The sequence below is a fragment of the Malania oleifera genome, unplaced genomic scaffold (assembly GCF_029873635.1).
Source record: "Malania oleifera isolate guangnan ecotype guangnan unplaced genomic scaffold, ASM2987363v1 ctg491, whole genome shotgun sequence".
Taxonomy (NCBI): domain Eukaryota; kingdom Viridiplantae; phylum Streptophyta; class Magnoliopsida; order Santalales; family Ximeniaceae; genus Malania; species Malania oleifera.
Window position 1 is genome coordinate 1 of NW_026652023.1, and position 17148 is coordinate 17148.

The 17148-nt window shown below is 37.2% G+C and overlaps 1 protein-coding gene across 1 annotated transcript; it reads right to left on the reverse strand.

The window, feature by feature from the left end:
• Positions 1 to 13058: 13058 nt before the first annotated feature.
• Positions 13059 to 16701, reverse strand: LOC131147198 (transcription factor MYB3R-5-like). Its single transcript, XM_058096967.1, has 7 exons — positions 16583 to 16701; positions 16262 to 16325; positions 16019 to 16076; positions 15632 to 15726; positions 15426 to 15529; positions 15089 to 15217; positions 13059 to 13359 (listed from the first exon to the last, which is right to left on the reverse strand). Exons 1-7 carry the CDS (start codon positions 16699 to 16701, stop codon positions 13059 to 13061), a joined length of 870 nt encoding a protein of 289 aa, XP_057952950.1.
• Between the last annotated feature and the right edge of the window lie 447 nt (positions 16702 to 17148).

A 17148-nucleotide genomic window follows, 5' to 3' on the forward strand; every position in this document is an offset into this window, starting at 1 on the left:
TATTTTTACTTTTTTTTTTTTTTTCTTTTTTTTGGTCATTCTAATACATTTCTACTCACATATAAACACCATATTCCATTATCTTTCACTAATCACATCAATAATTCTCATTTCAATATTTTCTCATAAATTACTCATCGTTATATTTTACACTCCAAAATACCACAATTTAAAATCACTCAAATGCCACACAATTTATCTGATATTTATATCATAATAATTTTCAGACAAAATATCATATGCTCATTTTCACATATTAATTCAAATAATAATTCTAAAAACACTGCTATAATTTATTCTCCTTACCTGACTTATTGAGAGTCTCACTAGAATCCCAAATTCTACGCCCTTGGCGCCCGAAATTCAACTTCTGCAATTTGCATTTTTCTTAAATTAATTAATCTATTTCTTCAAAATAATACTCATCTAACCTTTCCTAGGCTTCATATACCTCAAATTAATATTTAAACTATTATTTAAAACCCCACTTAATTTTCTGAATTTTGCCTACGAGTCCCAAAATTACACCCGCGGCATTCACCCAGTTCATAAATTCCAGAAATCCTGTTTCAACCCCAGATGCTCAATATTTTAGCATTTCTAAATTAATGATAATTAATTAAAAATAAGCCCCTTAATAATCCCTATACCCCAAATTTGAGGTTTTGCCCCAACATCCCCACGAGAATTCTGTTCCGCTATACTTGTAGAGAATCATCCCTAGATTCTCGTGGTGGTGTCAGTTTGTCAATTGAGCTTATATTTTGTAAGAAATTAAAGAAAATGGGGAAAATGGCTTACCCTAGGGAATATGCCTACATCACTCCTACCACCGATCTGCTCCAGTAGAAATGACGGCAGCAGCGAATGAAGTCCAGTGGTATTTTCAGATTTTCGATCGGGCGAAAATCCATCACAAAATCGAGGAGAGAGGGAGAGAGAACTTGCAGAGCTGCAAGTAAAAGAAAAGAAAAGAAAGAAGAAGAAAGGTGGGGGGGCAGGGGGCGTGAAGAAGATGGGTTTAAAAAAAAAAAATTCTTCCTGAAGGCACCTGAAGCTTCTTTGCTTCAGGTGCTTCAACACATATATATATATATATATATATATATATATATATATATATAAAATATATTTAATTAATATTAATAATATATTTTATTAATAAAAATAAAAATAAATTTTAATTATTTTTTTCTTTTTCTTTTTTTTTTAAATCCGATTAATTAATTAATTATTTTATTTATTTATTTATTATTTATTTTATTTTTTTGGAATCATTCCATTAATCTTTTATATCTCTTTTTGGGGTTTTTACATTCTCCCCTCCTTATAAAAATTTCATTCTCGAAATTTTTCATTCCCCTGTTTCCCTTTCTTAGCGAAAACACTTCCAATTTTATTAATTATCCTCACTTATGGAGGAGGAATACCGTGGTTACAACGAGGGTTCTGGGAGATTACAATTATTCAAAATTCTCCCAAAACCATTCACGTTTCAAAACTAAAAACCCTATCTATCCTATGTTACCCTAAACAAATAAAAACTACAATATTATTCCATTCACTTGACTGGCCAGCTCTAAACTCCACTGAATAAATGTAGATATCTCTGACGCATCTGATCCTCTAGTTCCCAGGAAGTCTCCTCAATGGCATGGTTGCGCCACAGAACTTTTACCAATGGAATCTTCTTCATGCGTAGCTTCTGTTCCTTCCAGTCAAGAATCTGCACTAGCACTTTCTCATAAGCTAAAGTGTCTCTCAACTCTAGTGCTTCATAACTGATCACATGGGAGGGGTTTGAGACGTATTTTCTCAACATAGAAACGTGGAATACGTCATGGATCCTAGATAGGACCGGTGGTAATGCCAAACGATAGGCAACTGGACCCACTCTCTCAAGAATCTCGAATGGTCCAATATACCTAGGGCTCAGCTTACCCTTCCTCCCGAACCTCATAACACCCTTCAGCGGTGCCACCTTCAGGAATACATGATCTTCTGTGTCAAACTCCAATTCTCGCAGACGAGTATCGGCAGAATTCTTCTGCCAGCTCTATACTGTTTGGATCCTATCTCTAATGAGTCTGACTTTATCCTGAGTTTGCTGTATCAGCTCTGACCCCAATATTTGTCTCTCCCCAATCTCATCCCAGTACAATGGGGATCGGCACCTCCTGCCATAAAGCACCTCATACGGTGCCATCCCAATGCTGGCCTAGTAGCTGTTATTATACGCAAATTCAACTAGTGGCAGATATTGCATCCAACGACCTCCAAAGTCCAGCACACATGCTTACAGCATGTCCTCCAGAATCTATATCGTCCTTTTCGGTAGAGTCGACTGCAAAACCAAGTCAGCAATAAACGCTTGGTGATCACCCTCTACCAGCTCCACACCGAGCCTCTCTAGATCCGTCTAGATCGAATGTTGAATCTCCATTGCAGACACAGATAAACCCACTGATTTTCGACTCAAAGCATCAGCGACCACATTAGCCTTTCCTGGGTGGTAGTTGATAGTACAGTTGTAATCCTTTATTAGTTTCAACCATCTCCTTTGCCTCATATTTAATTCCTTCTGCGTGAAGAAATATTTTAAACTCTTATGGTCAGTAAATATCTCACACCTACTCCATATAGATAGTGCCTCCAAATCTTCAGCGCGTAAACAACGGCTGCCAAGTCCAGATCATGGGTAGGGCAGTTCTCATATTCTTTCAACTGTCGTGAGGCATAGGCTATCACTCTCCCTAGCTGCATCAACACACATTTGAGCCCTTTATGGTATGCATCATTGTAAATTACGAACCCCTCTTCCCCTAAAGGAATCATCAACATAGGCGTAGTGATGAGTCGCTGCTTCAATTCGTGGAAGCTCTGTTCACATTCATCAGACTACTCAAACTTCACTCCTTTCTCGGTCAATCGGGTAATTGGGCTTGACAATCTAGAGAAGCCCTCAACAAACCTGCGGTAGTACCCAGCCAATCCCAGGAAACTCCTAATCTCGTGCACGTTCTTTGGTCGTACCCAGTCTACTACCACCTCAATCTTACTCGGATCAATAGAAATACCACCCCTGGATATAATGTGTCCAAGGAAGGTAACCTATTCCAGCCAGAACTCACACTTCTTGAGCTTTGCATATAGCTTCTTCTCTCGCAATATCTGCAACACTATACTTAGATGCTCCTCATGCTCCTCTGGGCCCTTCAAATACACCAATATATCATCAATAAACATTACCACAAACTGATCCAAATACTGGTGAAAGACCCTGTTCATCAAATCCATAAACACTGTAGGAGCATTCGTCAAACCAAAAGGCATAACTAGAAATTCATAATGGTCATACCGTGTTCTAAATGTTGTCTTTGAAACATCTTCCGCCCTGAATTTCACCTGATGGTACCCAGAGCATAAGTCTATCTTCGAAAAGATCTATGTCCCCTGTAATTAGTCAAACAAATCATCGATACGCGGAAGCGGGTATTTATTTTTGATAGTCATTTTTTTTATTTCTCGGTAGTTGATGCACAACCTCATCGACCCATCCTTCTTCCTCACAAATAAAATCGGTGCTCCCTAGGGCGACCCACTGGGCCAAATGAACCCCTTATCTAATAGTTATTGCAACTGTTCTTTCAATTCTTTTAGCTCTGACAGTGCCATTCTATACGGCGCCTTCAAAATCGGCACTGTCCCCGGAACTAGATCAATAACAAACTCTACCTCACGATCAAGAGGTAGTCCCGGCAAATCCTCAGAAAATACATCAGGAAAATCCCTCACCACTGGAATATCCTCCACCCTCAGCTCTCCTTCTGATACTGCCTTCACACAGGCTAAATATCCCTGACAGCCTTCTGATAACAATCTATGGGCCTGAACAGAAGATAGTAACTGAGGTGGCGTGCGCACACGTGATCTTACGAATTTGTACTTCTGTCCCTCTGGAGGTCTGAGTACTACCACTATCTGATGGCAATCAATGCTGGCATAGTGGACAGCTAGCCAATCCATACCCAAGATTACCTCAAACCCATGCATATCTAAAATCACCAGATTAGCTAACAAAGACCTCCCCTAAATACCCACTAGACAGTCTCAGAGTACCTTCTTACATATCCCTACATCCCCAGTCGGCGTAGCAACAAACAAACTAATATCTAACTGTTGAGGCTCAAACCCACACAACTTAACATAATCTCAGGCGATAAAAGAATGCGTCGCCCTAGAATCAAATAAGACAATAGATTTAAATGACAGTATTGAAACAGTATCTGTCACCACATCTCCCGCCATCTCAGCATCTCCCAGCGTCAGTGCATAAAGTTGTACTGGGGCAATAATCCTTTGCTATCCACCTCGAGGTGCCTGATAGCCTCCTCTGTACGGCCGAGGAGCAGCCGCCACAGTTGGTGGTGCCTGGCAGTTTCTCGCGATATGTCCAGGCTGGTGGCACTAATAGCAGACCAACTCTCTCACTTGGCACTCTCTTGGGTGCCTCCTCAAACATGTAGGACATGGAGGGAGCATCTGTCTGCCCTGTACTGCTCGCTCTCCTCCTCCCTGTCTTTATCCTCCTCCGATATCACATCTCCTCCACAGCCCTCGACTGGGCCCTACCTGAAAATCAGAAGGCGCGAACCTCTTCCTCTGGCTCTGGGCTACTGCGCCTCTCTGTATGCTGCTCTCAATCACCGCAGCTCTGTCTACTATCTCCGAGAAGGTCCGAGCTTGGAAACCTACCACCTGCTCATACAATTTCTACCTCAAGCCCTCCTCAAACTTCCTCGCCTTCCTCTCCTCATCTGGCACCATATATGGGGCAAAGCGGGACAACTGAACAAACCTCGCTGCGTACTGCTGTACCGTCATAGACTCCTGTGTCAGATACAGAAACTCCGACGCCTTCGCACTCTTGACTGTAGTGGGAAAGTACTGCTCGAAGAAAATCTCCCTGAAGCGACTCCACATCATCGCTACAGGGTCAGGCCTCTGCTCCTCCAGTACTCTCACTGACCTCCACTAGTGCTTTGCCTCTCTAGTCAATTTAAATGTAGCAAATAATACTTTTTGCTCGTCTGTACATGAGAGGACTGCTAGTATGTCCTCTATGTCCTGAACCCAATTCTCTGCTACCAATGGGTTCGCTCCTCCAGCAAAAGATGGGGGTCGCATACGCGTGAACTGCTCGATTGTGCAGCTCCTCTCCCCCGAGCTCCTAGCCATCTCAGCTATCACCTGCTGAGTGACGCAACGCAACACAGCGTCAGGGTCTGCAGCACCTATACTGAAAGGTCCTACTCCATCACCTCCCGCATTCGTGTTACTGTTCCTCGGATCCATCTACAAAGGAAGCAGCTAATCTCAGCGTACAATTACTACCACTTAACCCATAGACCGCTTTAACTCATAAATTACTCTTCGATCCACATCCTTAATTCCTATTTAAGATTCAGTCCTACCACTCAGAAACACGACCCAACAATAGTATCCATGGTTTTCCTGAAATCATCACCCCATGAAAAACACAGAAACAACCCCGGTACTCCTGCCTCTAGGTCGCAAGATAGAATCCTAAATTCTCACCTCATCCTCAAACAACCACTAACTCACATTTCAGTCTACTCATCACCTATTTTCCTCAAAATCCACTCCTATACTCTGGTATTGTCTTCCGCTGTCTACTAAAATCTATAGAACCTAACAACCTAGGCTCTGATACCAAACTGTGACGCCCCGATTTTTTGTACAATTTTTTTTTCAATAATGATAAATAATTGCACGTCATCCACAACACCCACAAATCGGCCACGTCAAAAATCCTACTATCATTCATACGACCCAACCCGCATTGGGTACCGAGCAAAAAGTTATTTTATTATACACCCTAACAGCGGAAGATAGTATATACATATTAGTCAAAATACAATACCCAGAGTATCAACGTACATAAATACACAATATTGTCTCATACCCAAAAATAATACAACCCTAGGGAATCACACCTCCCTAGTCCAAACTCACCCTAGATATCAAGGTCCTAGTTCCTTATGATCATGGAGTTCTATCACCTGGCCTATCTCTGTCCCCTGAAAAATTTAGATAATTTGGGTAAGACACATTTCAGTAAGAAGGAATAAATTATTTTCAGTGTGTGGCCATATGAGTACAATTATAATACACTTTACCTTTCAAATCATCATTTCATCTGAGAAAATACACTGATATACACATTCTCATAATCGTATAGATATACAACACAAGCTTTTACAAGCTTTAAAATCATTTATCAAATTCAATGATTTCTAACACATATTTACCCGCGAAGTTCCTAAGAATAAGGAAGATTACCCGCCCATACAGGTAGCTTCCCTCTGCCCTAACACGTTATGCAACCACGTATGGCCACATCTGATACCTATCAGGGCACTCACCTTACTCAGTAAGTCCTCAGGCGAAGAGTTTCACTTCGCCTCAATTATTTATATTATTAACTCACGCGGTTCCATTTCTCAATTTTATCATTCTTTATTTCTCAATTTTCCCAAAATACTCATATCAACAATTTGTACAAACTTATTTCTCATGCAAATAATTTTCACTCACAAATAAATACCACATTTCATTATTTTTTAATATCAGTAATTCACAAAATCTCATTTTTCAGGTAAAACATTTCTACTCACATATAAATACCATATTCCATTATCTTTCACTAATCACATCAATAATTCTCATTTCAATATTTTCTCAGAAATTACTCATCGTTATATTTTACACTCCAAAATATCACAATTTAAAATCACTCAAATACCACACAGTTTATCTGATATTTATATCATAATAATTTTAAGACAAAAATATCATATGCTCATTTTCACATATTAATTCAAATAATAATTCTAAAAACACTGCTATAATTTATTCTCCTTACCTGACTTACTGAGAGTCTCGCTAGAATTCCAAATTCTATGCCCTTGGCGCCCGAAATTCAACTCCTGCAATTTGCATTTCCCCTAAATTAATTAATCTACTTCTCCAAAATAATACTCATCTAGCATTTCCTAGGTTTCATATATCTCAAATTAATATTTAAATTATTATTTAACAACCCCACTTAATTTTCTGAAATTTTCCTGTGGGTCTCAAAATTACACCCGCGGCGCTCACTTGGTCCCTAAGTTCCAGAAATCTTGCTTCAGTCCCAGATGCTTAATATTTTAGCATTTCTAAATTAATGCTAATTAATTAAAAATAAGCCCTTTAATAACCCTCATACCCCAAATTTGGGGTTTTGGCCCGACATCCCCACGAGAATTCTGTCCCGCTATACTTATAGAGGATCATCCCTAGATTCTCGTTGTGGTGTCCGTTCGTCAATTGGACTTATATTTTGTAAGAAATTAAAGAAAAGAGGGAAAATGGCTTACCCCAAGGAATACGCCTAGGGAATATGTCTATGTCGCTCCTACCACCGATCCGCTCGGATAAAAATGATGGCAGCAGCGAATGGAGTCCAGTGGCATCTTCAGATTTTTGATCGGGCGAAAATCCGTCACGAAATCGAGGAGAGAGTGAGGGAGAACATGAGGAGAGAGAGAGAACTTACTGCAAGTAAAAGAAAAGAAAAGAAAGAAGAAGAAAGGTGGGGGGGGGGGGCGTGAAGAAGATGGGTTTAAAAAAAAAAATTCTTCCTGAAGGCACCTGAAGTGCTTCAACATATATAATAATAATAATAATATATTTAATTAATATTAATAATATATTTTATTAATAAAAATAAAAATAAATTTTAATTATTATTATTTTTAAATTCGATTAATTAATTAATTAATTAATTAATTATTTTTTGGAATCATTCCACTAATCTTTTATATCTCTTTTTGGGGTTTTTTCAATGCCAATATAATCTTTGCCTATATAAGGACATATTTTTACAACCAAAATTGAAAAAAAAAAAAAGATGATTAGCAACATCTAGTTCTTGAATAACTAAACTGCTGAATTTCTATAACTTCAAATTTCTTTACTTTAATTTTTTTATAATTCTCTCTTTATTTTATTTACAACACATTTTTATTTAATGAGAAATTGATAATTTTGTTTTACAGTTCAAATGTTGAAATGAATTTTTTTTTGTTTAGTATTCATTAGTTGCAAGGAATTTGTACTCACTCACTATCTCCTTCAGTTGTTTAATTGGATTCATGTATTAAAATTTTTTGTTGGTTTATAAAAATTATAATTACTAATTTTTATGTTGTATTTAAGTAGATTTTTAAAATTAGGTTGTTAGGTGATTTAACATTTTTTAAGCAATACACACCTCATTGTTATTATTAGTTAGTGTACATGTGTGTTGCACATCTTGAATAAATGTAATAGTTTAATATAACATAAAAGAGACTCTATCCTAAAAAATGAGAAGACATCAATGGACTAATAGGAAAAAAGTAATGTTTGTTTATCAAAGTAGAATGTTAGTATAACAATCTTTGCTCTTTATTAACATAACCAAATTAATGTAACTTCTGCAATCTATTAGTAGGAATTTAATAGAGAGGTATCCTAAATATCTGTAAAAAGGGTCCCTTAAGGAAGATAAGGCATCTCATCTTATTTTCACTCATTCTGTAACGCCCCGATCGGCTGCGTGGGCCCGGGGTGCTACTTTAGTTACGTCTGTGTACCTGATACCAAACTCATCATATAAAATATAGTGGAAATAAAAGATATAATCTCCAAAAATCCATTACCAGAGTTCTATACTACCTTTATACACAAATAAATTCATTTTCTCATAATTACATCCCATAAAACTAAATAAAAATAAAATTTCTATCTATACACACTACCTACATAAATTTACACCACTAGCCCGACTCCTCTAGCCTGCCAGACCCGATTACTAGGATTTCCTGAAAAGACAATTTGTAAAGTAGGGGTGAGGCACAACTCAATAAAGGAAAGACTAAGTTAATGTTAGTGTGTGACCAGCACGCATTTAGTGTACAGAAAATAACCAATTCACTAAGTAGATAAACACATTTATGAAATCATTTTTATTTTATACTCACACACACAATTAGTCGAGGATAGGGAAGATTACCCGCTCATACAAGTAGCTTCTCTCTGCTCTAATACCATTACTGCTATTAGGGCACTCACATTTCTCTGTAAGTCCTCAAAGTTATCTTATTAATTATCCGTATTCACATAAATTAACATATATGCATATAAGACACTCCCTGTGACAAACACGTCATTTACTTCCCCTATGGTACGAGTTGTGCGGCTCGAAGGCTTAGGACCCTGAATATTGCATAAAAATGTCCCCCATAGTCTTGAAAATAAACATAATATAATCAAGGACAATTTAATAAAGGAAAAAAGACTAAAATGCCCAAGGATGGCATGTTCGGTCGACCAAACTCAATTATACTGAGATCTTCGGTCGACCGAACCCCCACCGAGTCAACAGGTTGACCACTCGGTCAATCAACCAGAAGTATATAGGTAAGCCCTAGTCAACCAAACCTCCCTAGGGTCAACAATTGACTCTTCGGTCGACCGACAAGAAAATGAATTCCAACGCTCTAGTAGATCGAACATCCTCGGGAGACGCTCGAACTGCCCGGTCGATTGAACCTCCTAGTTAAAAATAATCCGGCTGACCATCCTTCTAGTTCAAAATACTCCTGGACGACTAAACTCAATCACTCGGTCAACCAAACTTTAAGTTTGGTCAACCAACCCTCTCGGGGTGGCGAATTTTACTGAGATTAAAAACACTGTTAAATTTTATTAACCTCACTTAAACCTTTTTTAAAATGACTAATATGTTCCTAACAGTCAGATTTTCTAAAAAATCTATAAATACCCTCTCCATAACTCAGATTAGTAACTTTGTTTAACTATAAATTTCTTTCTAATCCTTTGTTAATCAAAGTTCCCCCAAACCATTTTGATTGCAAAAATTTCTTCTTTGGAGCAAAATTTTTCAAACTAAACTCTCCAACTCTCTTTCCATCCATTCATTTCAAAATCATTTTGCGAGAGAGTACATTTGTTTTGGGCAATTATTTTTGTATTCACATGCTATACTCTCACATACTATTTATTTTTGAAAATCATTTTTGAGAACATAGCTTGGGTTTCTCCCAATTATTTTCATGATAAATATTTTTCAAGAGAAATTATTTATTGCACAAACATTTTCTTGGACTTAAAATCCTAGATTCTCCGAACACTTTTATTTGCAAAAATCTTTGTTGGAGAACATATTTCTCATTTATATATATATTCATATATATTATTTGTGCAAAAATTATTGAAAGAGCAAAACCCTAGGTTCTTCTATATTATTATTGAAATATCTTTTTGGAGAAAACTTCTTATTAGGGTTTAAATATATTTAAGCATTCTTACTCTACTGAGCATATTTCATATCATATTAGAGTGCATGTATTTTGAGCTTTATTATGTACATTTCTTCTTGTATTTTATAAGCATTATTATATGTACAAAAATGTTTTTATTGAAACGGTTGGGTTCAGTCCGGAATTGAACTGGGGAGTCTCAACCCCGTAAGTGAGACCGATTCGATTCAGCTCGAAAATTGAACTGGGGAGTCCCAGCCTTGTAAGTGAGACTAGTTCGGCTTAGCTTAATAATTGAGTTAGGGTTTTCCTCGTCTCATAAGGAGAGGATGTAAACGGATTCTGCTCCGTCCAATTAAGTGAGCAGGTTTAGTGGAATCCTTGGGGGGTATGCCCAAAGCGGGGAGGTAGGCAGTATTAGCAGAGCCTCGTTAACAAATCTGTGTGTCATTCTCTCTCTATCTTATTTAAATTCCCACACTTAAATTTTAGCATGTGTATGAATGTTTGTTTAATGTCATAATTATTTTACATACACACGTATACATTGAATGGGACATGATGTGTGGTGAATCGGTACAAATGTTTAATTTTGTCAAAAAAATTTTAAAACTCAATTCACCCCCCTCTTGGGATCACACCAATTCCAACAAAAAAGTATATTTTGCTTCTGTTGGCTGTATGTTTATATTAAATATGGATGTTGATATGGTGGTATCAAAGTATTGTAGGGTATTTATGGAATATTAGCACTCTGAGCCCCACTGGGCTTGGGGCACTATACAGAAAAAACCAATACCACCTATCCTAATTAATTGTGATAGCATTGTTACAATTGGTAAAGTGAATAACTGTTATTATAATGATAAATCTAGATCCATAAGAAGAAAATAGAGTATTGTGATATCATATTTAAGTGGTAGTATCATTAATGTGAATTATATAAAATCTACTGAGAATCTTACAGATCCATTAACTAAAACTAAGGCCTTAGCAAGATAAGGGGTCTGAAATATATCAAGGGGGATGGGGTTGAAGCCCATAAAATCATGAACCACCTATGAGCTAGGATACTCAACCCAAGGACCAGAGATCCTATAACTGGGTTCAATAGGAAGAACGAATCATATGGTGGCTATAAGAAATGCATAATTATCTTAAACTCATCATTATGGTGTAAGTGCATTTATCTTGTAACAGCAAAGTTGAGTTTTTAAGAATCTTAATGAGCACCCTTGACAGATTTCAGTACCTATGTGTGCATATAAGTGGGGTCACGTTCTATGAAAATTGAACTTATTCTCAAATATGCCCATGAAATTAGGATTAGCACAAGTTCAAAACATGCTGGTTGTTAAAACTCATGTCAACATTTAGATCATTATGTGTGAGCAATAATACTTTATTTTCCTTAAGCAATCAGTTCAAGTCTGAGACCACTACTGACTCTGAAATAAAGATTATTGTTTACTAAGTGATGGTTCAATTTTGAGCACACTTTCATTAGCATAATTATCCTTTTTAGTTGTTAAACTTTCTACACACATGTTGCATATATAATATTAAAATAAGGGGTTGGGGGGGGGGTGGGGGAACTATTAGTTTATTTTAATATTATATTATCAAAGTCAATTAATCATCTTGAAAATGACATGTATCTCAAAGTTCGATTTTATTTAATTTTTTGGAAGGGGCATGTACCTTTACACTTTTATTCAATTGAATCTTTGGAAATATATTAGAGTTAGATATCAATTTTTTAAGTTCTTTATTTTTTGTAGTACTTAAATTCAAAATATTAAGTGTACCTTATTTTAGCTTTTGTGTGCCTATAAATACCCTAAAATAGTATAAATACCATAAAATAGTGACTCTAAAACATAGTCTCTACACACAATTCTCTTCATATCACTCTTAACATACTATTCTATCATCAAAGTATAGAGAATTTGAAAACTTAAGAAAGGTTTTCTTTGTAGAGTTTTACACTTCCATTTGTGTAGAATTTAGGAGAGTCATATGATTCAAATCAGGTTGTTGTATCTTAGGATAGACAAGTCAAGGTGAAGTTCTGCTGCATTAATTCATTCGTTAAGTAAAAAAAATTGCACAGAACTTGAATCTCCTTAAAGAGAGTTAGATATTCGTGCCTCAACCTAATCATGAATTGTGTTTGTATTTGATTTGTGGTTAAATTTTTCCTTTTATATTTGTCCTATATTCCTAACATCTTCTACAAATGCATTGCTTATTTGTGTTTGTATTTGATTTGTAGTCATTAATTATTTTACTAAATGTTGATTTGAACAAGGAAAATGATTATCTTGGATTATTGTGTTTTTACCATCACCTACCAACCCCTTTCCTCGACACCAATGTCAGTGGGAATATTTATAACTTATAAGCTAACAAGATCCTATTGTAGTTGAACTTAATTAATGTGAAAATGTACTTTGAATACAGAGAAACAAATATAGGATCAAATCACGTTCAATAAATTATCAAATTCATGAATCAATGCAATTCATCAATCAATTAATTAATTAATGGAAGATATATTTCCCTTTCCCTGTTCACCAATAAACAATGATTCTTAATATTAAAATGCACCTACGGGAAAAAAAAAAGAACAAAAAAAAATATGGACAGTAATAGCAGTCGCCAAATTCAAGTCCAAAGCCTTCGTTTTCTGATAATAGATGGTGTATTTCTAAAACTCCTCGCTGCACTTCTCAGTGCGGATTCTAAAGTGCTAAAATTACCAAAAGTTTCCTTCTCATCGCACTTGGATTCCACTTGCTCGTTTACCTGGTCACTAGAGAATGTGATGTCTAGATTTTGCTTCACCTCACAATCTCTATTTTCTGTCTCTGTTTGATAATTGCTTAAGTTAGAAACACAAGGCCGATATAAATTCAATCTATTCTTCACCGAGCTGTTCCAATGATTCTTTATTGAGTTCTCAGTCCTGTTAATATGCAATTGAGAAAACAAACAAAAGCCTTCATATTCATATTGAAGAGAAAGTAATTATGCTCTTGAATGGCACGCCACTCAAACTAGACTCATAGACCTAGGCCTAATTGTTATGATCAAGGAGCAATATGTTGAGAATTTCACTTGTGAGCTTGTCCCACATTAGAAAATTAGAGTGGATGATGGGTACTTATATACATGGTTAGGCCCAAGACCCAATAAGTTTAAGCTTTTGGGTCAAGTTGGTGTTCACCCATGTGTATCACGCCTGCACATGGGCTCCTTCGATCATAACAAGTGGTATTAGAGCCGATGGTTCGTAACTTTGGTGAACAATATCATAAAAAAAGTTGAGACATGAAATTAATTCTCTTGACGTGCTAACAATTGGAGGACCAAGTGTATGACTGAGGCCAATAAGAATCATCTAGGCTGCGAGTGGATCCGAATAGGGTCAAGACGTGAGAGGTAAGATTGGTTCGGAGGCACGTGGAATGCAATCCGATGCACGTAAGATGCTAGTGGTAAGGCCCACTTGAACAATTATTGGGGAATTGGGCTTACTCCCAAAAAGGGAGACAATTTCCTCTCAAGGAGGAGCAGTTGGAATTCACAAGTGAGGAAGAGATTGTTAAGAATTCCACTTGTGAGCTTGTCTTACATTGAAAAATTAGAGTGGATGATGGGTGTTTATATACATGGTTGGACCCAAGATCCAATAGACTTAAACTTTTGGGTTAGGATCAGAGGAGCCCATGGGTGGGTTTGATACACATGGGTGAACACCAACTTCACCCAAAAGTTTAAGCCTATTGGGTCTTGGACTCAACTATGTATATAAGCACCCATCATCCACTCTAATTTTCCAATGTGGGGCAAGCTCACAAGTGAAATTCTCAACAATCTTTTCCTCACTTGTGAGTTCCAACTACTCCCCTTTGAACAGAAATTGTCTCCCCTCTAGGAGTAAGCTCAATGCTCCAACAGTTGCTTAAGTGGGCCTCACCACTGGCGCCTTACGTGCGTCGGATTGCATTCCACGTGCTTCCGAACTAATCCTACCTCTCACGTCTTGACCCTATTCGGATTCATCTGCACCCTAGATAATCCTTATTGGCCTCAGTCACACACTTGGTCCTCCAACTGTTAGCACATCAGGAGAATTAACTTCACGTCTCGATTTTTTACGATGTCGCTTATCCAGACTTACGAACCGTCGGCTCTGATACCACTTGTTAGGACCGGGGGAGCCCATGAGTGGGTTTGATATACATGAGTGAGCACCAACTTGATTCAAAAGTTTAAGCCTATTGGATCTTGGGCCCAATCATGTATATAAGTACCCATCATGCACTAAATTTTTCTAATGTGAGATAAACTCACAAATGGAATTCTCAACACAATATATGAGCAAGCTCTTTGCAAGAACTCAACCATGACAACACACAACTCAAGCCGTCAAGAAGTAGAAAAAATGCATATTGTAGAATTATGTCAACGAGATCATAAGGATTAAGAAGCAGTCTCATATATACCAAAATGCATAAGGCACGTGAACCATGATGTGATCCATAACATGATTAATCACATAGATGTGAACTAACATTTGATTAGATTCCCTTGAGAAGGGATTCAATTGAAACTAACCAATACAGTGAGATAAAGACGCCAATAATCACTAAGTATATTGATTTCATATAAAAGCAGCCCTCAAGTCATACCTTCCATGGAGGCTCTTTGCTATTTCAGCCCATTTGTTCCCATGTAAGCCATGCTCCTTAAGGAGAATCATCTCCTCCTCTTTGGTCCATGCACTTTTGTTTATGTCTGGATTTAAATGGTTGCACCACCTGAGCAGACAAAAATCAACATTAAATTTCTCTTTAGGAAAGGGAAAAATGTGTGTTCCTTATTTTAAGGTAGGAATGTTAGGTTGCAAACTGTATGTAGTTTGAGCTAAATCGGTGGCTTATGAAAAGCAGCAGGAAATAGAGTTCAAAAGAAAGAAGGGAAGAAGTGATGGTTATTAGGCTTGAGGAAATAAATGCAACAAACTACCTTTCTCTGCACTGCTTGCCAATGCGGCCGGGTAGGTGTTTTGCTAATTGAGCCCACTTCTTTTTGCCTTGTTTTGTAACTAGCTCAATGAGGCGATCATCTTCCTGTAAATGTAATCAAACAAATAAACCACAATCAGATACTACGAAAAAAGAAGCTATGGGGCCATGTATTAAAAGAGAGTATCAATATTTTTGAACTTGCACCTCCTTTGTCCAAGGTCCCTTGACAAGATTTGGATCAAGGACTTTCTGCCAGCGATGCAGGCACTGGATATTTGTTCTATCAGGAACACACTTAGCTGTGAAAGGTCATTTATTGAGTCAACACTTTAAAAACACACACATGCATGGAGGGTGGGGGTTTAGCTAATTGGTTGAACTTGAATAAGTTCAGTTAATGGGGAGAAACTAAAATAGATGGGTCACCAGCTCATCGTGTTATAAATTCGGTCTCAAATCAAACAAGCAGAAGCAAAGTTCTAATTAGAGGTTAATGTTCTACTGCAATGCCTCTAATCCAGGAAACTGCCACTATAAAAATCTAGTAATGGGAAGGCATGAAGAAATGAAATGCATCCTCATAATGCTCACCAATCTTCTTCCAGTTTTTGCCATTGTACTTCTGGACTGCAAAGATCAAAAGTTCATCCTGCAAATGAAAGAGAAGAAACTTGAATGCCTCAAATTACTTTCTAGCTAAAATGTGAGATTGGGACTAAGATAGGTGTCAAAACCAACTAAAAATTTTTCAAATTTTGATTTTTAACCTTTTTTCAAGAATAAAAAAAAAAGGCATACATATAGAAGCGTGCATGAACTGTATGCACCACTAACCTGTCGTTTTGTCCAGCCTCCTTTTGCCGATCGCTTGATTGGACCAGTGATCCTCTTACGAACCCTAAAAATTTAAAATCATAAATGAAGTCAAGGAAGCAAATGCATGTTGCATGTCACACCATAATCCAATAAAGAAACAATTATTTTCTTTCGATTATGACAACTAATTAAATAACCCATATTAAAGATCCGAGAAAAGAAATATTTTAATAACAAACCATATATGTGTCGTGAGATTCTCCCAAATTACCCAAAGTTCTCTTGCTTCAACATTGCATTTAAGAATACTATAAAAGAAGGAAAAAAGAAAGAACAAACCCTTGAACAGATACTATATCTGGAGCAGCAGTGCCACAACAGCTTGCAGAAGCCGGAGAAGTTGAAGACTCTAAGCCCTCCTTTCTTATTTCCAAATTATACTCCATAACATCCTCCATGTTTCCCCCCCTGAAAATTAAATTCAGCTTATAGATAACAGAAAAAATCCCAGATAATATCTTCAATCTTCAAGCCACAAGGAATCGAAGCAAACCCTTACACAGAAGCCTGCAATAAACCCAAAACCCAGAAAGCAGAAATAAAGAAATAGATAAACCTAGTTAAAGTTCAACGGTCAAGCAGAGGATGCTATTAATACAGCCAAGATCAATGCAGAAACAGAGGAAGCGTAGAGGCATGGAAGCTAAAGGGTTTGAAAGATACTTAGACGCGTTCATGGATTGGGGAGCACTGCACCGGCTAAAAAAGAAGCTAAAAATAGAAACCCACAAAGGTAAAAAAAAAACGAGGGTCTTATCAGAAGGATTGGAACGAATTCAGGGCAGCGTATAGTACTTTTTTCATGGATTGGGTTTGTGGCGATCACCATGGACGAGCAGCGCTAG

Bases quoted from the DNA above. Each gene is read 5' to 3' on its own strand.
- LOC131147198 (XM_058096967.1), bottom strand. From the start codon at position 16,701: ATGGAGGATGTTATGGAGTATAATTTGGAAATAAGAAAGGAGGGCTTA. The intron at 16,326-16,582 runs GTTTGTTCTTTC...TTAAATTTTTAG, and splicing joins GATATAGTATCTGTTCAAGG to GGTTCGTAAGAGGATCACTG. The intron at 13,360-15,088 runs GTATGACTTGAG...GCATATTAACAG, and splicing joins GCAAAGAGCCTCCATGGAAG to GACTGAGAACTCAATAAAGA.